This window comes from Pseudonaja textilis, chromosome 3, assembly GCF_049901715.1.
Source record: "Pseudonaja textilis isolate UNSWEBS1 chromosome 3, rPseTex1.2, whole genome shotgun sequence".
Lineage (NCBI taxonomy): Eukaryota > Metazoa > Chordata > Lepidosauria > Squamata > Elapidae > Pseudonaja > Pseudonaja textilis.
In genome coordinates, this window is record NC_141992.1 from 2,010,478 (window position 1) to 2,033,785 (window position 23,308).

At 47.1% G+C, this 23,308-nt stretch overlaps 1 protein-coding gene and 1 long non-coding RNA gene across 3 annotated transcripts in view; one reads left to right on the forward strand and one right to left on the reverse strand.

Moving 5' to 3' along the window:
* Positions 1-15,811, reverse strand: part of LOC148125982 (BPI fold-containing family B member 6-like) — a 47,756-nt gene extending 31,945 nt beyond the window's left edge. Inside the window, exons 1-7 of one of the 2 annotated variants that reach the window (XM_087931950.1) lie at positions 15,732-15,811; positions 12,675-12,835; positions 9,059-9,158; positions 7,495-7,599; positions 5,288-5,434; positions 2,538-2,601; positions 464-524 (exon numbers count right to left, since the gene is read on the reverse strand). In XM_087931950.1, the coding sequence (XP_087788076.1) occupies positions 464-524; positions 2,538-2,601; positions 5,288-5,434; positions 7,495-7,599; positions 9,059-9,158; positions 12,675-12,801 (604 nt within the window). In that variant the 5' untranslated portion in view covers positions 12,802-12,835; positions 15,732-15,811. Of the gene's footprint in view, positions 1-463; positions 525-2,537; positions 2,602-5,287; positions 5,435-7,494; positions 7,600-9,058; positions 9,159-12,674; positions 12,836-15,727 lie in introns of both variants that reach the window. The other variant, XM_087931951.1, reaches the window with a different exon arrangement.
* Positions 1-23,308, forward strand: part of LOC148125983 (uncharacterized) — a 352,312-nt gene that overhangs the window by 21,765 nt on the left and 307,239 nt on the right. The window lies entirely within an intron of this gene.

The window sequence follows — 23,308 nt, forward strand, 5'->3', positions numbered from 1 at the left end:
AGGGTGGGGATAGGGGAAGGAGTGGAGCTGCCCTACTACTTACCTTTGGACAGTTGTAGCCAGGCCTCGCACACCCCGACACCTGCCTGGACGGCCCATTTCTTCTGCATCCGGCAAGGCTTTCCTGAAGGCCTCTGGAGCTGAGAACAAAGCTCTGGATCGATCCAGAGTTCTGCTATTGCCTGCAGAGGCCTTCGTGAAAGTCGTGCTGGCTTCAAAAGAAGACGTCCCTGATGGCTTCTGACAGCGAAAAGGAGGCCGGGGGTGACACACGCAAGTGAGTGAATAACGTCCCCCCAAAATAAGACCTAGTGCCTTTTTGGGTGGCAATATATATATATATAAGACAGGGTCTTATTTTGGGGGGAAACATGGTATATTTTTCCTCAACAAAGCGGACCAAGGATGGTTTCTGTTTACAGATTTAAGTTGGGGCAGGTCTGACCAAAACAAAGAGACTCACCCATCATTTCTTCAAATGCTTCTGCCTGCTTGCCCACAATTATGTCGGCTGCTGGGCACAACTGGAAGGCAAGGGAGACAGAAAGGGAGACATGGTTGGTCAAGAACAGCAGAGGCCTGAGCGAGATCTTCTTGGGCGGGTGTGTGTGTGTGTGTGCACAGGGGAGACAATGGGGGAGGGCAAACCCCCATCTTGCAGACAGTCTTCGGGCCTGACCTCTCTGCCCCTGTGCCCACCAACCACACCAGCCAGCAAGCTAGCATCAAGCCAGCATTGAAAGGCAAAGGGCCCCAGGGGTGGGATTCACATTTTTTTAACAATGGGTTCTGTGGGCGTGGCTTAGTTTGTGGGTGTGGCTTGCTGGCTGGGCAGGGCTTGGTGGTCACATGACCGGCTGGGCATGGCTTGGTGGTCATGTGACTGTGTGGGCACGACCAACTCAATGTCACTCACCTCAAGGGGTGCCTCACCTGGCCCCTCCCTTCCCTGCCATTCCTTGTCACACCCAGCCTCAACTTATCTACAGTTCTGTAAAAATGTTCACCTTTTTTTGACTTTATTATCTACATGCTATAGATGTACTTTCATGGGCCACTGAAAGGAGGAAATGGCTCACAGGCTTTACTCAAGAGTTGATAGGCAACAGGCTTTTAAGGGTCTGCCACTAAGAAGAAGGGGGACAATGTATTTTCCAAAGACGCAGAAGGCAAACAAGAAGCGATGGATGGAAACTGAACAGAGAGAGAAGCAACCTAAGACGAAGGAGAAACTTCTTGACCGTGAGGACAATTAACAGTGAGAATAGCTTGACCCCTGCCCCCTTCTTTATGACAGACCCTCAAATACTGGGATCCTGCTGACCTGTCCCCCTTTGTCCTTCTTTTCTCTGGGTTAGCCAAACCCAAATCCTACCACCGTTCTTCATATGCTTTGATCTCCAGCCTTTAATCATCCTAGTTACTCTTCTCTGCATTTTTTTCCCCCCAAAATCTCAACATCTTTTTTTATAATGTGGTAACCAAAAGTGGACGCAGGGTTCCAGGTGGGGCCTTACGAAGGCTTCCTCAAGCGGCACCAACGTAGTTCCCTCGAACTCTGCAAGCAAGGGTCCAGTTGTACGCGCGCCTGAAATTACTAGATGGGACCAGAAGTGTGTTCCTCCTGCCCAACCTATGAGACAGGTGTTGTGGCCTGTCAGCCACAACCGACAGCAGCCAAATCAAAGGAGGAGAGGAGAAATAGGAGTCAGGTCAGCATCCTGTCAACCTGAGAGCTCCAAGGGGGAAGAGGGAATGAAGCTGGCAGAGAGAGAGAGAGAGAGAGAAAGAGAGAGCCTGGGCTGTCCGTCAGCCCTCAGATGCAGAGTCAACAGCCCCCAGGTCTGGAGGTGGCTGATGAGGAAGAGGAGGAACAGCTGGGTCCAGTGTCTGACTCGCAGCTGCACAGAAGGCAGAGGAGAGGAGAGCAGTGGAAATCTATGGGCCGGTCCTTGGGATGGAAGAGCCAGGTCTGGAGGAGGCTGAGGGGGAAGAGGAGGAACAGCTGGGCCCAGTGCCTGATGTGCAGATGCGCAGAAGGCTGAGGAGAGGAGAGCAGTGGAAATCTATGGGCCGGTCCTTGGGACGGAAGAGCCAGGTCTGGAGGAGGCTGAGGAGGAAGAGGAGGAACAGCTGGGCCCAGTGCCTGATGTGCAGATGCGCAGAAGGCAGAGGAGAGGAAAGGAGCGGAAATCTATGGGCCGGTCCTTGGGACAGAAGAGCCACCGCTGCTAGCGAAGCCCCACCCTTGCTCTGGGGATAAAAGGAAGGGGGCAGAGATGAATAGGTGTGGTAGACAGCTATTCATCTCCCAGACAGACGGACGGACTTGTTAGCCAGCGGTGAAAGACAAACTTTTTGCCGGTCTGCCGGTGTTCCTAATAAAGGAATCTTTTGAGTTCACTTCAGAGGGCTTGTCGTGGTTGGGGAGATGGGTCAGAACAACAGGTAGAATCAAAGTGGTCCCTCAAAGATCCTGGCCCCCACTCCTTCTTTCCAGATCCATGGTTGAACCATCTTAAAGTCCCTAGCCTTACCACACCAGGCATGACTTTCCCGAGCGTCGAATCCAAAAACTTATTCACGATCTTTGGCAGCATGCTGAAAGAGAAGACAAGCAAAGGCAAGAAATTAGAAAGGACAAGTGTCATGCCCTTGTTAGCATCGGATTCTGAGGGAGAGGAGGAACCGCTGACAGGGAGTGGGTGTGGCGCTCCGGAGGTACTGGAGGAGGCTGGGGAAGGGGCAGAGGCCGGCTGGGTGGGCAGAGGAGGACCCAGGCCCATCCCCTCTCCATCCTAGGGCACGCAGGGAGGAGAGGATAAGGGAGAGGTGTGAATAGCATGGTCTATGGGGAGGAAAGGGCCCTGATCCCCTTCATGGGCTGCAGCTGTGAGAACTGGGACGGACATGCGTATGGGCCAGTGCTGGAAACAAAGCATGGAAATATCTCTAGTTTATGGTTCCTCTCTGAGTTTGGCGTCCTTCCCAGTGTGTGTTCCGATATCTGCTGATGTCCTGCAGCTCTTATCTTGCCTGGTTTGTATTGTTTTTTATCTCCTTCTTGTAACTGCTCGTGTGGGAGTTTTTTTGTCTCCAGTCAAGGATATTTGGAGCTTGGAAGCAAAGTGAAGGAATAAAAGGGGCTTCACTGGGTTTTTGTGACTGTGTTTATTTTGTATTCCACCCCGAGTCATCACAGTTTCTCTTTAATTCCAGGTTGCTTCTCTCCTTGATCAGTTTCCATCCCTGCCTTCAGGTGCTTTGGAGAATAGCACCTGAATAAACCCCTCAGATATTGGAAGTCTCTCATCGAGTCACCCCTAATCCTCCTCTCCATTAGTCTAGACATGCCCATTTCTTGCAACCATTCTTCATATGTTTTAGCCTCCAGACCTGTCCTCGTTTTTGTAGTGATAAGTGTGGTGTTCATACGGAATACAGAATAACAGAGTTCAAAGGGACCTTGGAGGTCTTCTAGTCCAACCCCCTGCTTAGGCAGGTAACCCGACACCACTTCAGGTTGCCCAGTCTCTTCTTAGAAACCTCCAGTGATGGAGCAGCCACAACTTCTGGAAGGAAACTGTTCCACTGGTTAATTGTCTTCCCTGTCAGGGAATTTCTCCTTAGTTCTAGGTTGCCTCACACGGCCTCTTCTTATTATACAGGCTCTTAAAGGGATAACAGCCCAAAACCTTGCTGACTCATTCTCATCCTTGCATCAGCTCTTAAATCACTACTCCGACGGAACCTTCTTCCAGTCTCACTTCCCAGCTATTGCTTAGGATTCACAGGTATAGTACAACTGTAACACAAGGACAGAGTTCGAAGGGACCCTTGAGGTCTTCTAGTCCAGGGGTCACCAACCTTTTGGACCTCAGGGACCACCAAACCTATCATTTTAAATCCCTCGGACCAGAGACCCTGGGAAAATCCCCCCAAAAAGTCTGCAAGAAAATCCCTCACTCCGTTTTCCTACCAATCGATCGTTCTTTTTTGGGATTGCGGGATACCGTCTCCAGCTCCGTTCTCAGGGGAAGACAAAGAGAGAGAGAGAGAGACTTTGGGCTTCATGCAAGGAAAACAGCAGAAGCCGCAGAAGTCTTTCTTTCTCTCCCCCAAACTCCGCCAGAAAGGAGTCTTTGTGAGACTTGTCACACCAGCACAGCCTCGTGGAGCAGGAGGCCTTGCAGGGTCCCAAAGACTCATTTCTGGCGGAGTTTGGGGAGAGAAAGAAAGACTTCTGCTGCTTTCCTTGCGTGCAGCCAAAAGCAGAAGAAGAAAGAAGCAGAAAGAAGCAGCCCAGTGAATAGGCCAGGTGTGTGGGGCATGTGGGGCAAGCCCCCCCCCCTGTTGGCGACCCCTGTTCTAGTCCAACCTTTGCTCAAGTAGGAAACGCTATACAATTTCAGACAAGTGGTTGTCCAATCTCTTATTAAAACCCTCCAATGATGGAGCAGCCACAACTTCTGGCAGCAAGCTATTCCACTGACTGATTTTCTCACCGTCAAGAAATCTCTCCTTAGTTCTACCTTGATGAGTTTGCACCTGTGGCTTCTTGTCCTGCCTTGGGTACCTCGGAGAATTGGTTGAATTCCCCTCTTCCTTATGGCAGCTCCTCAGACCCTGGAAAGCTGCCATCATGTCATCCCCTAATCCTTCTTTTCATCAGACTAGACCAGGGGTCCCCAAACTTGGCAACTTTAAGACTGGTGGGACTTCAACTCCAATTCTGGGAGTTGAAGTCACAAGTCTTAAAGTTGCCAAGTTTGGGAGACCTCTGAACTAGACACAACCAACCCCAGCCACCGTTGTTTATATGTTTTAGCCTCCAGGCCCCTAATCCTCTTCGTTGCTCTTCTCTTCACTCTTTCTAGAATCTTAAAATATATATATATATTTTAAATCTTGTGGTGACCAAAACTGGATGCAGTACTCCAGGGGTGGTCTTACTAAAGTTGTATAAAGCGGTACTCATACTTTGTGTGATCTTGATGCTATTCCTTTGTTGATGCCGCCTGGGACTGCGTTGGCTTTTTTGGCAGCTGCGGCTGCACATGGCCGGCTCCTATTTAAGGGATTGTCCACTAGGACTCTGAGATTCCCCGTCATAGTTTCTCCTATTGAGCCAGGTCCCATCTATGCTGTACCTGTGCCTTTGTTTTTTTTGTTTTTTGTTTTTTCTGGACTAAATGTAGAACCTGACCCGTATTTTTTTTCACCACAGAACTTAATTTTGTTAGGTGGGGCCCCGTGTTCAAATATGACCCATCTTGTGAGTTCTCACCTGCTGGGAAGGTTGGTTTTACAGGATTTCACCGCCACTTTACACTGAACCACCTTCAAAGTCACTTTGTTATCGGGAGATTTTGAAATCTTGCCATCCATAATGACTGCAGTAACCACAGTGATCGTCATCTGTCCACCAATGAAGCTTTGTGGGGCGGGGGGGAGAGAAAAAGGATTATGTTGGGACTGCCTTCCTTTCCTTCCTTCCTTTCTTCCTTCCTTTCTCCCTCCCTCCCTTTCTTCCTTCCTTCTACCACCCATTTTCTTTCCTTCCTTCCTTCCTTCCTCCCACCATCCATCTTCCTTCCTTCCATTCTTCCTCCCTCCCTCCTTTCCACCATCCATCTCCTTCCCTTCCTCCCTTCTTTCCACCATCCATCTCCTTCCTTCCTCCCTTCTTTCCACCATCCATCTTCCTTCCTTTCTTCCTTCCTTCTTTCCTCCCTCCCTTCCTCCCTTCTTTCCACCATCCATCTCCCTTCCTTACTTCCACCATCCATCTTCCTTCCTTTCTTCCTTCCTTCTTTCCTCCCTCCCTTCCTCCCTTCTTTCCACCATCCATCTTCCTTCCTTTCTTCCCCCTCCCTTCCCTCCTTCCTTCCTTCCTTCCACCATCCATCTTCCTTCCTTCTTTCCTCCCTCCCTTCTTCCCTCCATCCCTTGCTTCCTTCCACCATCCATCTCCCTTCCTTTCTTCCTTCCTTCCTTTCTCCCTCCCTCCCTCCCTTCCTTCCTTCCACCATCCATCTTTCTTCCTTCCTTCCTTCCTTCCTTCCTTCCTTCCTTCCTTCCTTCCTTCCTTTCTCCCTCCCTCCCTCCCTTCCTTCCACCATCCATCTTCCTTCCTTCCTTCCTTCCTTCCTTCCTTTCTCCCTCCCTCCCTCCCTCCCTCCCTCCCTTCCTTCCAGCATCCATCTCCCTTCCTTACTTCCACCATCCATCTTCCTTCCTTTCTTCCTTCCTTCCTTTCTCCCTCCCTCCCTTCCTTCCACCATCCATCTTCCTTCCTTTCTTCCTTCCTTCCTTTCTCCCTCCTCCCTTCCTTCCACCATCCATCTTCCTTCCTTCCTTCCTTCCTTTCTCTCTCCCTCCCTTCCTTCACCATCCATCTTCCTTCCTCCCTCCCTTCCTTCCTTCCTTTCTCCCTCCCTCCCTCCTTCCTTCCACCATCCATCTTCCTTCCTCCCTTTCTTCCTTCCTTTCTCCCTCCCTCCTTCCTTCCACCATCCATCTTCCTTCCTTCCTTCCTTCCTTCCTTCCTTCCTTCCTTCCTTCCTTCCTTTCTCCCTCCCTTCCTCCCTTCCTTCCACCACCCATCTTCCTTCCTCCCTTTCTTCCTTCCTTTCTCCCTCCCTTTCTTCCTCCCACCATCCATGTTCCAACTCCTAATAAATGCTACAAAATCAATCAGAATACAGCTAGAAGGGACCTTGGAGGTCTTCTAGTCCAACCCCCTGCTCAATCAGGAGACCCTAGACCATTCCAGACAAGGGGCTGTCCAGTCTTTTCTTTAAAAACCTCCAGAGACGGAGCACCTGCAACTTCTGCTGGCAACTTCTGTTCCACTCGTTCATTCTTCTCACTGTCACTAAATTTCTTCTCGGATCTAGGTTGCTTCTCCTCTTGCCTTTTGGTGCTTTGGAAAATAGCCTGAACCCCTTTGTAAGTAAAAGTAAAGGTTCTTTTCCTTACACATCCCTGCTAGTCATTTTCCAAGCTCTAGGAGGCTCCGCTCATCTCCATTACAAAGCCGAAGAAGAGCCAGCGCTGTCCGGAGACGTCTCCGTGGTCACGTGGCCAGCACGACGACATGCCAAAGGCGCATGGAACGCTGTGACTTTCCCACCGAAGGGGTCCCTATTTTTCTACTTGCATATTTACGCGCTTTCGAACTGCTGGGTTGGCAGAAGCTGGGAGGAGTAACGAGAGCTCACTCCCTTACACGCCGCTAGGGATTCGAACCGCCGAACTGCCGACCTTTCTGATCGACCGGCTCAGCGCCTTAGCCGCTGTCCCACCGTGTTCGTTGGCGCCCCTTTGTCTTCGTAGGAGCCTCTCAAATATCGGAACGGTGCTATCCTATCCCCCCTAGTCTTTCTTTTCATTAGAGTAGACCTACCCAATGGCTCTTCTAAATCCAGGACCAAGACCCAAAGTGGTCTCTCTCTCTCTCTCACACACACACACACGTTCTCACTCACTCACCTTTTCCCAGAAACTGTGATGTTTACAGTCATGCTCGTGTTTATACCGTCCTGTGGCTTTAAGTTCATGGTAGTATCGGGTATATTTAGATCTTTAATTGACAACCTGTGAGAGTAAGAAGAGGGCATGAAAAATAGCCGCGGAGAGGATGTTTTGCAGACGGGGAGCACTGGATGAAGGCCTTGGAGAACCGTCTTAAACGTTGATAAATGAGTTGCACAGGAGGACTTCTCGGGGGCCGAAAGAGAGACCTATCTTTGGCTTCTAGAAGCTGAATTCCAATCATGCTCCCATCGCTATCTTTCGAATCGAAAGATGCTCAGGAGAATGATAGCATCTCTTTATATATATATATATATATATATATATATATATATATATATATATATATATATATATATATATATTTTAATAACAAGATAAACATAAGCATACATAACAAAATAAACATAAACATAGCACAAAAAACATAAAAATATCACCCTTCTTCATGAATTTACATACAGTGCATCGGTTGGTTTACCACTTTTTTTGTGTGCATCCATTTCCTAGTCACTAGTATAATTATATTACATAATAGCTCATATTATCAATCAATAATTGTATAACCTAATATCATCACTAAAAAAAAATCATTTATAGTTTTGTTAATTCATATTTTAACGAGATAACTATAGTTTGCTTAATTTAGGAGAATGATAGCATCTCTTGATGTCCTTTGAGGTGGCCACCAACCAGATTTCTTTGCGGGTGGACTGTCATCTATGGAATATCCGACTCGGAAGGGACCTTGGAGGTCTTCTAGTCCAACCCCCTGCTCAAGCAAGAGATCTTAAACCATTCCAGACAAACGGCTGTCCGGTCTTTTCTTAAAAACCTCCAGGGATGGAGCATTCTGGACAAATGGCTGTCCAGACAAGATTAAATCCAAAAGTAAGCCTTTCCATTCTTGTCTGTGGAGTTTCTCCCTCGTCCAGGTCAAGGTTGTGGCCAAAGAGGTAACTGGACTTCCTTTGTTTTTCCTTGAAGACATTTCTCTTGTCACACCCAAGAAGCTTCTTCAGTTTACAGCTGAACTGGAGCTTCTTGGATGAGAAGTGACGCTTACCTTCCCATTTGGGAATTGGGGGTGAACCCCCTTTGGAAGGTGTGGGTGTAGGAATGGATTTCCAGAGGGGAAAATTGCAGACTACAGGAACCACTTGCACCCCTCCGGTGGCCCTGAGGACACAGAGAACCCTCCAAGCGGCCTCAACATCCCTCTGAACGGATGCAAGTGACCAGCCGTCTGCAACTTCCCCACCGTCCACTCAGAGCTGAAGAAGCCTCTTGGGATGAGAAGGAAAACGTCTTCGAAGAAGAAACAAGAAAGTCCAACTGCCTCTTGTAAAAAGCACCTGGATAGCTGAGACTCTCTACAGATTCATAGACTGGCGTTCTGACTAGGAACTAAGGTCTCGCCCTCCTCTTCCCATCTGTTGGGTCTTCGACTGCTGGCTGGAAATTTGGGGGTTTGCACCCCAAGATCTGTCCAAGCCTGGTGGGGCCAAAACGCCAGACTTACCCTTTGATGCCTTTGATCATCTTGCTATTGTCCCCATTTTTCATGGCCTTCTCCACCATTTTCTGCAAAATGTTCCCTTTAACCACAGTGACCTGAACCACTAAAAAGGGAGAGAGAGAGAGAGAGAGAGAGAGAGAGAGAGAGAGAGAGCTTAATTCAAGTCAGTTCTCACAGTACAATGTGACATGGCACAGAGGTTCCATAGCAGGAGGCACCCTTCTTTTTCTTTTTCTCTTTTTATAATTAATTTTTATTAATTTTCTTTTTTTTACATTGTAAAACATCATGGTATCGATAACGTTCTTGGCACCTATATAAGATTTCAATTTAAATATCATATTGCATTATATTGCGTTTATCTACGATGAAATAATACCTTTAGCTATAATTACTATTCTTATATCTTTATAGAGTTTGCAAAATTTTATTTTGCTTTCTCGAGGGTTGTTTCAATTAACCTTTTGGTCTCACTTCTGGGTTCTGTTTGTTAGCCATTTATGCCAATTGTTCCAAATTGTAAAGAATTCAAGAGTCGTCTTTTTTTTTCCGTTTCATTGTTAGCATATTGATCTCAGCACTTTCTGTTACTTGATGTATTATTAGTTCTTCATTAGGGGTATTTGATGTTTTCCACCTGTCCTTTTATCACAGCTGCCATTCCACCCAAAACTTTCCCACCTGTCACAGACACCCCGGTCGATAAAACACAAAACACAAACACAAAGAACCGATGCCCAACCCAAGGCATGAGACCTTGCACCACAAGGAGACCCAGCCCAGCACAAGAGCAGCCCATCTCCCCTCACAGTGACTGTACCCTCTATATCTGCACCTCTATATCTGTCTATCACGGTCTGGTTTGGTTCTGCATCCCAACAGGAGAGACACAGACTTCAGAGGATAATAAGGACTGCAGAAAAAAACAATGGCTACCAACCTGCCTTCCATGGAGGACCTGCATCCTGCACGAGTCAAAAAGAGGGCTGTGAAAATATCTACAGACCCCTCACATCCTGGACATAAACTGGTTCAACTCCTACCCTCAAAACGATGCTATAGAGCCCTAGACACCAGAACAACTAGACACAAGGACGGTTTTTCCCCGAATGCCATCACTCTGCTGAACAAAGAATTCCCTCAACACTGTCCAACTATTTACAAACTCTGCACGACTATTACTATTAATCTTCTCATCACTCCTTACCGCCCATCCCCTCCTGCTTGTGACTGTATGACTGTAACTTTGTCATTGTATCCTTACTTTATATGGACTGTTTCCTAGTATGATTTGATTGCTTATTTGTACCCTCTGACTCTCATTAAGTGTTGTACCTGATGATTCTTGATTCTTAACGAAGGTACCTTTTCTTTATGTATACTGAGAGTATTTACACCAAGACAAATTCCTCATGTGTCCAATCACACTTGACCAATAAAGTATTCTATTCTATTCTATATTCTATTCTATTTGCCAACACCACCGCTGAAAAACAAGGATTCTCTGTGATCTTCTACTGGGGGGAGGAGGAGGAGGAGGAGGAGGGGGAGGGGGAAGTGGGAGGAGGGGAGGGGAGGAGCGGAAGAGGAGGAAGAAATAATTGTAGGATGTATTAAATTATTACATGAACAAGATTGCAAGTTCAACAAGCCACCTAGATAGAGGAAGGGAGAGATGGAGGGGAGGAAAATGGATGGTGGAAGGAAGGAAGGAAAGGAAGGAAGGAAGGAAGGAAGGAAGGAAGGAAGGAAGGAAGGAAGGAAGGAAGGAAGGAAGGAAGGAAGGAAGGAAGGAAAGACAATGGAGGGAGGGAAAGAAAGACAATGGAGGGAGGGAAGGAAGGAAGAGAGGGAGGGAGGGAGGGAGGAAAGAAGGAAGGAAGGAAGGAAGGAAGGAAGGAAGGAAGGAAGGAAGGAAGGAAGAAGAAAAGGGAGGTAGGGAAGGGAAGGGAGGAAGAAGCAAAGAAAAGGGAGAGAGAGGGAGGGAGGGAAGGAAGGAAGGGAGGGAGGGAGGGGTCACTATGTGTTTGTGCTGCAGCCCAACTGGAATTGATGCCTAGAAGGTTTTGGAGAGAACATTTTCAAAGTTGTGAGGAAACTAACTACTAGGAGAAAACCTGGTAATAGAAAGAAAGTTCCCTACATTTTCAGGCTTCGGGGTCTTCTGTGAAAGAAGCGACTGAAGAAACCATTTATCACATTCCCAAATCGAAACTCTTCCTCCCTCCCTTTCTTTTTTTCTTTTCTTTTTTTCCCCATCTCACTCTCTCTCTCTCTCTCTCTCCCCCTTGCTTCCTTCCTCCCTTCTATTAATCCACTTCCTCCATTCCATCCATACTTTCCTTTCCTTTCTTTCTTTTTTTCTTTCCTACCCTCCTTCCCTTCCTACCTACCTCTTTTTCTTTCTGTCTTTTTTCCTCTCCCCCCCCCCCCCCCCCCCCCCCCCCCCCCCCCCCCCTCCCTCCCCCCCCCTCCTTCCCCCCCCCCCCCCCCCCCCCCCCCCCCCCCCCCCCCCCCCCCCCCCCCCCCCCCCCCCCCCCACCTCCTTTTCTTTTCTTCCACTTTCTCTCTCCCTTTCTTCCTTCATCTATTCTATTCATCCATCTCCTTCCTTCCTTCATCCATCCCTCTTTCTTTTCTTTCTTTTTTCTTTCTTTCTTTCCTACTCTCCCTTCCTCCCCCCTCTCTCTTTCTTTCTTTCTTTCTCTTTCTTTTTCTTTCACGTTCTCTCTCCCTTCCTTCGTCCCTTCTATTCATCCATCTTGTTTGTTCCTCCCTCCCTCCTTTTCTTTACTTTCTTGTTTCTTTCTTTTGTTCTTCCTTTCCTATCCTTCCTTCCATTCTTCCCTCCTTCCTTCCCAATTCCATACCAAGCTGAGCCTTGGTGGCACAGTGGTTAGAGTGCAGTACTGCAGGGCTACTTCTGCTGACTGCCGGCTGACTGCAATTTGGCAGTTCAAATATCACTAGGTTCAAGGTTGACTCAGCCTTCTGTCCTTCTGAGGTGTGTAAAATGAGGACCCAGATGGTTTGGGGCAAGAGGCTGACTCTGTATAAACCGCTTAAATAGGGCTATAAAGCACTATAAAGTGGTATGTAAGTCTAAGTGCTATTGCTACCTTCCTGCCTTTCACATTTCCTTCCTCCCTCCCTCCCTCCCTCCCTCCCTCCTTCCTTCTTTCTAAAGGTTGACTCAGCCTTCCCTCCTTCCGAGGTGGGTAAAATAAGGACCCAGATTGTTGGGGGCAAGAGGCTGACTCTGTAAACTGCTTAGAGAGGGATGTAAAAGCACTATAAAGTGTTATGTAAGTCTAAGTGCTATTGCTACCTTCCTGCCTTTCACATTTCCTTCCTCCCTCCCTCCCTCCCTCCCTCCCTTCCTTCCTTCCTTCCTTCCTAAGGTTGACTCAGCCTTCCGTCCTTCCGAGGTGGGTCAAATGAGGACCCAGATTGTTGGGGGCAAGAGGCTGACTCTGTAAACTGCTTAGAGAGGGGGCTGTAAAGCACTATAAAGCGGTATATAAGTCTAAGTGCTATTGCTAAGCGCTAACCGCTTTGAAATCCCCCCCAGTATTCTTACAGCGGTCTCAGCTAGCAGGAAGTCAGCCATTTTACTTACTACGCAGCATTGTGTCTGGCTCGAAATAAGCTACGATTTTACAGGAATCTCCACCCTCCGAAGGGACCATGGCAGCACAGAAGAAGACGAGCACGCCAAGCCAGGGCCTCTTGAGGACTTGATCCATGGTGACTGGCAGAAAGTCAGAAACGAATCCTTGGCTGTAAAAAACGTGGAGTGAGAACCTGAGTCTTCAGATTCGGGGAATGAAGGAGAGGCCTGTTTTTGCTCCCTTCTGATCCTTTTTCCCCTCACGGCAAACTCTCAAAGCAGGGGTGGGATTCAACCGGCGTTACTACCGGTTCGGTGTGAGTGAGTTTTGCACACACCTGTACAGCATTTGCAAGAAACCGTTAGCTTGGACAGCTGACAAGCCTTTTCAAACTCCTCTTTCTTTCCTGCTTTTTCAACCTCACCTGTGCCGCGCAAAGCAGCTCAGGTTGAAAAAGCAAGAAATAAAGGACAGCCAAGAGCCCCGGCGGGTGGCTCGGCGGGTTGTCGCAGCGAACCAGTTCAGTAGTCTGCTGCTCTTCAGAGCTACCGGTTCTGTAGAACCGGGCCGAGCCTGTAGCATCCCACCCCTGCCTCAAAGGCTGAAAATGGCAGACACGGAGATGCTGTTAAGTCACTGAAAAGGTAGCCACGGAGGACATGGATTTCAACATCACAATGTTGGAAGGGACCTTGGAGGTCTTCTAGTCCAACCCGCTGCTCAGGCAGGAAACCCTATATCATTTCAGACCAGTGGCTGCCCAATCTCTTCTTTAAAAGTTGTTGGAACACCCACAACTTCTGAAGGCAAGTCCTTCCACCGATTAATTGTCCTCACTGTCAGGAAATTCCTCCTTAGTTCTACGTTGGTTCTCTTGGGTAACAGAAGAACAGAGTTGGAAGGGACCTTGGAGGTCTTCTAGCCCACCCCCTGCTCAGGCAGGATATCCTGTACCAAGGGTCTTCAAACTTAGCAAGTTTAAGACGTGTGGACTTCCACTCCCAGAATTCCTCCTCCAATCATGTTAGCTCAGGGATTCTGGGAGTTGAAGTCCACGAGTCTTAAACTTGCCAAGTTTGAAGACCCTTGTCCTATACCATTCTGTCCAAACCCTTCTTTAAAAACATCCAGGGATGGAACACCCACACAACTTCTACAAAAAAGCTCCTCCACTGATTAATTGTCCTCCCTTCTGTCCTTGATGAGTTTCCATCCATTGCTTTTTGTCCTGCCTTCAGCTGCTTTGGAGAATAGCTTGACTGTGTATTCTTTGGGGCAACCCTTGAGATATCAGAACGGTGCTATCATGTCATCCCTGGTCTTGTTCTAGAAGATGGACAGGGTCAAAGATTTGATGGGCACCTCAACTCAAGGGACAGAGCTCAAAAGAACCTGATGGAAGGAGAGGCAAACTGAAGGCCACCATCTCTTTGGGTTTCCAGACATTCAAAGGGAATCAAATGGTTTTTGATTTGACTACCAAGTGCACCTCACACCTCTTCACTCTAGATGAAAACATCTGGATGAAACCAAGGGAAGGCCATTTAGCCTCAAACTAAAGATGTCCTCAAATAAATAATCACCTCCCTTTTTGCTTTTTGGAGAGAGTGAGAAGGAAGAGCCCTGGTTTTGTTTTATTCTAATCATTTCCCATGATGGCGGAGCCTCAAAGGCTCAAAATGGCAGACACTGAGCTGCTGTAGCCCTGGAGAACATGGGTTCCCCTTATAACACCCAGTCTCTGATCTTCTGGTCTTCTGCCCATATTGACCCTCTCATCTTCTAGAAGAAGGACAGAGTCAAAGACCTTTTCTCAAGGTAGAGAAAACTAAAGTCTTACACTTAGCCCCCAAAAACCCAAAAAGTACCCATATAGACTGGGTGAAACCAGGCTCAATAGCAGGAACTGGGAGAGGGATCTTGGAGTCTTAGGGGACAACCAGCTAAATAGGAACCAACAGTGTGCAGCAGCAGCCAAAAAAGCCAATGCAATCCTAAGTTGTATTAACAGAGGGATACAATCAAGATCAAGGGAGATACTAAGACCACTCTGTAAAGCCTTAGTAACGCCACACCTAGAGTACTTCATCCAGTTTTGGTCCCCACACTATAAAAAAGATGTTGAGACTCTAGAAAAAGTACAGAGAAGAGCAACCAAGAGGATTAGAAGACTGGAGGCTAAAACCAGTGGTGGGATTCAGCCGGTTCACACCGGTTCAACAGAACCGGTTGTTAACTTCCTGAGCAGTTTGGTGAACTGGTTGTTGGAAGAAATCATTAGGGCAGAGAACTGGTGGTTAAATTATTTCAATCCCACCACTGGCTAAAACATATGATGAATGATTGCAGGAACTGGACATGGATAGTCTAGTGAAGAGAAGGACCAGGGGAGACTTTGATGGTGGTCTTCCAATATTTGAGGGGCTGCCAGAGAGAGGAGGAGGAGGGAGTCAAGCTATTCTCCAAGGCACCTGAAGGCCAGACAAGGAAGAATGGATGGAAACTGAACAAGGAGAGATTCAACCTGGAAATAAAGATAAACTTTCTGACAGTGAGAACAATCAACCTATGGAACAGAAGTTGCCTTCAGAGGTTGTGGGAGCTTCATCCCTGGAGGCTTTCAAGAAGAGATCTGACTGACCTCTGTCAGAAATATTCTAGGGTCTCCTGCTTTGGTGGGGGTGAGGGTTGGACTACATGACCCACAAGGTACCTTCCAACTCTGTTAATCTGTTAACCTGTTGGGGCCCTCCAGCTCAAGGGATGGAGCCCAGAAGTATCTGATGACTGTCCATAGAAAAGGCAATTGGAGGAAACTGATAGAACATTTTTTTAAAAAAAAGAGATTGAGAACCTCAATTGACAACTCTGCAGAAGAAGACATGGGTGGCCCTTTCTAATCCTGCTGGAACTCATCCTGGAGTTGCACCCCAGACTCTGGAGCTGAAGATGCAGGAATGGTTGGATGGGAGACTCAACCCCAATCTTACATATCCATCAACTTTCTAAGAAGGGGATTCTTCCACTATCTGGGGTACCTTTGGACCATCACACAGTTGACTTACATGGATGGATGGATGGATGGAGCGTCCTCGGTGTGCTCAGATCTGTCCTCCCTAATCTTTTCTTGGGCTGCCAGTTATATAGTTTCCCGTGAATGAAAGAACCAATTCAGGGCTTTGATAATCACAGAGATACAAGCTCACAAGATCTTCCAAGATAAATATTTCCACTGATATCTTGAAACTCAGAGACATTTTCCAGTGCCAGATTTGCACGTCTCTTCCAGGTGATCTGTCAAACCAACGGCCTGGAATAGGTCATCTGTCCATCAGGAAGCAGAATAAGGGACAAAAGAAGGAGAACTAGTCTGTTCAACACGCTGTACCAGGGGTCTTCAAACTTGAAAGCTTTAAGATTTGTGGACTTCAACTCCCAGAATTCCTTCCCCAGTCATGTTAGCTCAGGAATTCTGGGAGTTGAAGCCTACAAGTCTTAAGCTTGCCAACTTTGAAGACCTTTGTGATAGATGATAGATATAGATAGATAGATAGATAGATAGATAGATAGATAGATAGATGGATAGATAGATAGATAGATAGATAGATAGATAGAAAGAAATAGATAGATAGATAGATAGATTGATTGATTGATTGGTAATTAGGTAGGTAGGTATGGAGAGAGAAGAGAGAGAGAGATAGATAGATAGATAGATAGATAGATAGATAGACAGACAGAGATAGATAGATAGACAGATAGACAGACAGACAGATAGATAGATTGTGGAGGTCAACTCCCATAATTCCTTCTCCCAGTCATGTTAGCTCAGGAATTCTGGGAGTTGAAGTCCACAAGTCTTAAACTTGCCAAGTTTGAAGACCCTTGTCCAGTCTCTCCTTAAAAGCCTCCAGTGATGGGGCACCCACAATTTCTAGTGGAAAGCAGTTCCACTGGTTCATTGTTCTCACTGTCAGGAAATTCTTCCTTAATTCCAGGTTGCTTCTCTCCTTAGATCAGTTTCCATCTGTTGCTTCTTGTCCTGCCTTCAGGGGCTTTGGAAAATAAGTTGACCCCCTCTTCTTTGGGGCAGCCCCTCAAATATTGGAACACTGCTATCATGTCACCCCCTACCCTTCTTTTCATTAATCTAACCCAGGGGCCTTCAAACTTGACAGATTTAAGACTTGTGGACTTCACAACTCTCAGAATTCCTCCTCCAGTCATCTTAGCTCGGGAATTCTGGGAGTTGAAGTCCACAAGTCTTAAGCTTGCCAAGTTTGAAGGCCCTTGTGCTATACCATAACATGGTTTATCTAGCTTCGGCTTAGCATGTTGTGTTAGATTCTCCCAATGAATCTAATCTAAGCACCCACAACTTCTGGAGGCTAGCCTTCCACTGATTAATTGTTCTAACTGCCAGCAATTTCTTCTTAATTCTTCTCTTTTTTGATTAGTTTCCATTTGTTGCTTCTTGTCCTGCCTTCAGGTGATTTGGACAACAGATTCACACACACACACACACACACACACACACACACACACTTCTTTGTGGCAGCCCCTCAAATATTGCAACAGTGCTTATCATGTCAGACCTGGTCCTTCTTTTCATTAAACAAGACACACCCAACTCCTGGCATCAGGATAGCAGAGTTGGAAGGGACCTTGGAGGTCTTCTAGTCCGACCCCTTGCTCGAACAGGAGACCCTGTACAACTCCGGACACATGACCGTCCAATCTCTTCTCGAAAACCTCCGGCGATGGAGCACCCATAACTTTTGAAGGCAAGCCCTTCCAGTGATTAATTGTCCTCACTGTCAGAAAATTTCTCCTTAGTTCCAAGTTGCTTCTCTCCTTAGATTCGTTTCCATCCGTTGCTTCTCCTCCTGCCTTCGGGTGCTTTTGAGAATAGATTGACTCCCTCTTCTTTGGGGCAGCCCCTGAGATATTGAAAAATTGTTATCATGTCACTCCTAGTCCTTCTCTTTGTTAGGTTAGACATACCTAGTTGCTGCAAACAGGATAACAGAGTTGGAAGGGACCTTGGAGGTCTTCTAGTCGGGCAAGAAACCCTATACCATTTGAGACAAATGGCTGTTCCACCCTCCTCTTCAAAAGAAGCACCCACAACTGTTGAAGGCCACTTCTGTTCCACTGGTGAATTGTTCTAACTGTCGGGAAATGCCACCTTAGTTCCAGGTTGCGTCTCTCCTTGATAAGTTTCCAGCTGTTATTTCTTTGATGGACTGGAACCCTGGGCCGTATCTAACAAAATGAAATTCAAGGTGCAGAAAAGGAAAGTCCTACACTTAAGCAAGGAAAACCCAAAGGATGCATACAGACTGGGTGAAACCAGGAATTATGAGAGGGATCTTGTGGGCAGCACAGTCTCGTGTTCCTGCACAGCCTGGATTAATTGCTTTGGGGGTGACATTTCTCTGCGGACCACCAAGACCACCAGTGGTGCACGGCCCACTGGTGCACGGCAATCATTGCTCTATACTAGTGGTCGTCAACTAGTGGGCCGGGGACTGGTGGTCTGCAAGAAAATTTTGGTGGTCCGCAGAGAAATGTCCCCCTGAAAGCAATTAATCCAGGCTGTGAGGGAACACAAGGCTGAGCTGCCCACATGGCCCGCGGGAACACAAAGCTTGCGTTGCTTGCATTGCAAACAACACGAGGTAGTGAGGGGACGGGGGAAAAGGGCGGAGGGGGAGGAACTTGCCCCACTTGCCCCACGCGCCTGGCCTGGCCACCCGGCTGCTTCTTTCCACTTCTTTCTTCTTCTGCTTCTGGCTGCACGCAAGGAAAGCAGCCAAAGTCTTTCTTTCTCTCCCCCAAACTCCGCCAGAAATGACCCTCTGAGACCCTGCAAGGCCTCCTGCTCCAAGAGGCTGCGCTGGAAAAGGCTCATTTCTGGCGGAGTTTGAGGGAGAGGAGAAAGAAAGACTTCTGCGGCTTCTGCTGCTTTCCTTGCATGAAGCCAAAAGTCTCTCCCTCTCTCTCTCTTTCTCTCCCCCTGAGAACAGAGCTAGAGATGGTAACCTGCGATCCCAAATAAAGAACGATCCATTGGTAGGAAAACTGGGTGTGGAATTTTCCTGCAGACTTTTTTGGGGATTTTCCCAGGGTCTCTGGTCCACGGGATTTAAAATGATGAGTTTGGTGGTCCCTGAGGTCCAAAAGGTTGGCGACCCCCGTTCTAGTCCAGCTCCCTGTTGGAGCAAGAAATTCCATACCCCTCTGGACAAAAGGCTGTCCAGTCTCTTCTTAAAAACCTCCAATGACCCTGGTTTATTTTTTTGGCTCTTATCAAACTATCACCACACTCAGAATTCAAAAATATTTGTCTAGGATGTTCTCCATGGCTTTTTTTTTTTTCATTATCAGGAACATATTCTGTTCTGATGCAAACTGGGCACATTGTGTTTTAAACACTTTTCGAGTGTATTCAGATGAAAGGCGCTGGCTTGGACACCAGGACTTAATATTTTACTGATCTTTTCAGGCCCCAAACCAGCCCAATTAGAGGCCCCGAAGAACAATCTAAATGATATCACATTGTGTTTTCTGAATGGCTAAACTAAATAACACTTAGATGCACTCCTGGAAATCTCACAATGGAGTCCTGCTGATTTTATCACTGAGTCAGCCTGCATGGAGGGTATATAAAGATGTTGGTGTACAATACTTTCTCTAGATTAAGAAAAAAAATTTCCACGCTTAAGACCAGCTGGTAAAAGAGGTAAGGAAAGTAGGTTTTTGGGGGGAGGGCGGAATGGGGTGCAAGGAACAGAACAATCCAGAACATTATGGGAAAATCATAATTCCCAAGTGTCTCCAGGTTACTTCTCCGCAAAGATTTGCATTGGCAAAGAGAAATAGAATTGGGATTTCTGTAGAATTGGAAGGGACCTTAGAGGCGCTGCTCAGATCTCTAGAAATTGTGGGTGCTCCCAACACTGGAGATTTTAAAGAAGAGATTGGACAGAACAGTGGGATAGCCCCCCCGTTTATGAGCACAGTAGAACCCCAAATTTCTGTTGCTAAGCGAGACAGTCGTTAAGTAAATTTCAAACCATTTTACGACCTTCCTTTCCACTGTGGTTCAGTGAATCACGGCAGGTGTTAAGTTAGTGACACGGTTGTTAAATGAATCTGGCTTCCTCGTTGGACTTGGCTTGGTCTGGAGGTTGCAAAGGGGGAACTGTGTGACCCCTAGAATACTGCAACCGTCATAAATAGGAGTCAGTTGCCAAGCGTCTGAATTTGGATCATGTGACCACGGGGATGCGGCAACAGTCGTAAGTGTGAAAAAGTCGCTCTTTTGTAGAGTGGCTTTTATAAGTCATAAGTCACTTTCTCCAGTGCCGTTATAACTTTGAACGGTCACTCGGCAAACTCTTATCAGTCAAGGACTACCTAACTAACTGCTCGACCAGGGGTTGGACTAGGAAAACTCTGGAGGTCCCTCCCAACTAATATTCCGTAGGAAAATGATCAGGGGCCTCAAGAACGATTGCAAGAACCGGGTATGTCTACGTTGTCCCCAATTCTGGTCGCAGCCTGGTTGCCAAAGCCAATGAGGGATGACAGAACACGAGGTGGCAGGTTCTTCGGATGGCTTTTTGTTGGAGTGCCCCAAGGAAAAGGGCTCCTGGCCAAAATGCCAAGAGCCACGGACAAAGGATTAAGAAAGCTCTATACATTTTCACTAAAGGAGAAGGAGGGACGAGGCAGGAGAATAAGAAATGCCATCTAACTAATAAACATTTTAGTAATCATTCTACAGTTTGCTCTATTGGTCTCTCGCTATCTCTATTCCCAAGCCTTGGCTATGAAATGCCCCAGGAGTAGGGGTAGGATTCAACCGGTTCAGACCAGTTCGGGCAAACCGGATATTGATTTACTAGTAGTTCCGATGACCAGTTGGCCTTGCCCTGTATTGCCCCTTGCCTCCCAGGAGTCCCCACACAGCCTGTTTTGGATCCCAGGTAAATGCGAGGGGGCGTGGAGCCCAGAGAGGTGGAAAATGGGCCTCTTAGAGGCTCGTGGAGGGCAAAAATGGGCCTATTTCCAGCCTCCAGAGAGCCTGGGGAGTCTGTTTTTGCCCTCCCAGAGGCTCGAGGAAAGCCTCCAGAGCCTGAGGAGGGCGAAACATGGGCCTCCCGGAAGTTTGGGAAGGCCAGAAATGGGCCTGTTTCTGGCATCCACAGAGCCTCTGGAGCCCGGTAAGGCCGTTTTCGCTCTCCTGGAGGCTCAAGGAAAGCCTCCAGAGCCCAGGGGGCAAAAACACCCCCCTACCACGGTGCAGGAGGCCGAATAAGCCACACCCACCATGGTCACACCCACCCAGCAACCAGGCAGAGAACCGGTTGCTAAACCCAAACCCTAATCCCAGGAGTTATCCAATTATCCAATTTTATTTTCTCTATTCCTAACTTCTAGCTCAGGTCTGCAAGTTGCCTAACTCTTTGTTATTTTTATCAGCTTTTTTTTGGGGGGGGGGAGTTTTATTGGATTTTTCTTTTTAAGTATACATCAAAATCAATAAATGAACAGTGTAGCATCTGGGTATAATTCCTTTTGGTAGAAGTAGCGATAATATGAATGCTATTTGTTACATTAATCAAACTTATGTAATTCTAGTATTAATAGACATCTTTGTTTTAAAGTAGTTATTTAATATTTCAATGTTCCATTTTAATGCCAACGCCAATATTATTTAAGCATGCATAGCAAGACCATCTTTCAACCTCTAACCTTTCCATCGAGTTATTGCTTATATTCTATTATATAAAAATTATATATGCTAATATTCCCCCTGTTTCTTATTTCTATCTCTACTCTAGCTTCTAGCCAGGCCACCATTACTAAGCCTAGTGTTAATACTAGCCAGGATTGTTAAAAAGCTTTCCACATGGGTATTTCATGCGAATAAGCCTTCTTTGTTCTTGCTGGACAAACTCCACAATTACAGGTGTTCTGATTTACTCTCAAGTGTGTGTGGCTTGATTTTGACCTGGCTTGATTTTGACCTGGCTTGATTTTAGCAGATAGCCAGTGGTAGAATTCAAAATATTTTACTACCAGTTCTGTGGGTGCACACTTGGTCCGTGCATGCACGCTTTGCATGTGCACCAGCGGTGAAATGCTATCGATTCAGACCGGTTTGGCCGAACTGGTAGCAAAGCTTCAACGATCAGCTGAGAGGCGAAACAAGAGAAAAGCGCAGGGTCAGCCCTCCCACCCACCCCTGTGCTTTTCTCTTCTTTCTCCTCTCAGCTGAGCCTCAGCTGGTCTTTGGAAAGCAGCACGCAGGCATTATGTGCAGGCCTCGATCACTGAACCAGTAGGGAAACAGGTAGGCTCCCACTACTGGCACGTGCACTAAACTGGGCAATTTTCAGCTTGAAAACTTACCTTATCATCAGCGCTGATGAGTAAAACAGCTTTGGCATGACAATCTGCCCTGCTGTGCCTATCAGCTGAGCAACAAGCAAAGGAAATTTAGTTTGGTTTATTGGATTTTCCTTGCACCTCGTACAACGAAATCGAACACCCATCTTCAGTGTACATTAGGACCATGAAAATAAACACAAACACACATCCTTCACATTCAATACGTTGAATTGCAAACTCCCTGATAGTGCGTTAATATTGCACTATACAGTAGAATTCAACACAGCTATTGCCCTGGGATAGAAGCTCTTTTTCAGCCTATTTGTCCTTGTTTTTAATATCATGTACCGTCTGCCAGATGGTAATAGTTCCCAAAAAAAGGGTTCCCGGGATGAGATGGATCTTTGAGAATGTTTTAAACTTTCTTAAGGAAGCGGGAGCTATGAAACTCTTCCAAAAAGGGGAGAGGGCAACCAATTGATCCTCTGGGCAATGATGTTAACCCTCTGGAGTGCTGTCCTATCTGCCCCTGTGCAATTGACAAACCCTACACAGGTGTGCAGTAAGTTAAGATACTGTCTCTGGTGCAGCGGTAGAAGGTCACCAGCAGTTTTCCATTCAGTTGTTGTTTTCTGAGAAGCCTCAGGTAGTCTAATCTCTGCTGGGCCCTTTTGACCTTGACCAGGGCTGCAATGTGGACACCCTCAGGTCAGGTCCTCTTTTAGGGTAACACCCAGAAACTTAAAACTAGCCACTTGCTCCCCTCGGTCTCCCTTGATAAGCAAGGACTGGATGTCTGATCTGTTCCTTCTATAGTCCACTATATAGGACAGGAAAGGGCGGGGGCAAGTGGGCAAGGCTAACTGCTGACCAGCGCTACCGGATCACTAGAACTGTTGTGAACCGGCAAGTTACCACCACTGCATCATCTAGCCCAGGGGTGTCCAACCTTGGCCACTTTAAGACTTGTGGACTTCAACTCCCAGAATTCCTCAGCCAGCAACCTTGGCCACTTTAAGACTTGTGGACTTCAACTCCCAGAATTCCTCAGCCAGCAACCTTGGCCACTTTAAGACTTGTGGACTTCAACTCCCAGAATTCCTCAGCCAGCAACCTTGGCCACTTTAAGACTTGTGGACTTCAACTCCCAGAATTCCTCAGCCAGCAAACTTGGCCACTTTAAGACTTGTGGACTTCAACTCCCAGAATTCCTCAGCCAGCAAAGCTGGCTGAGGAATTCTGG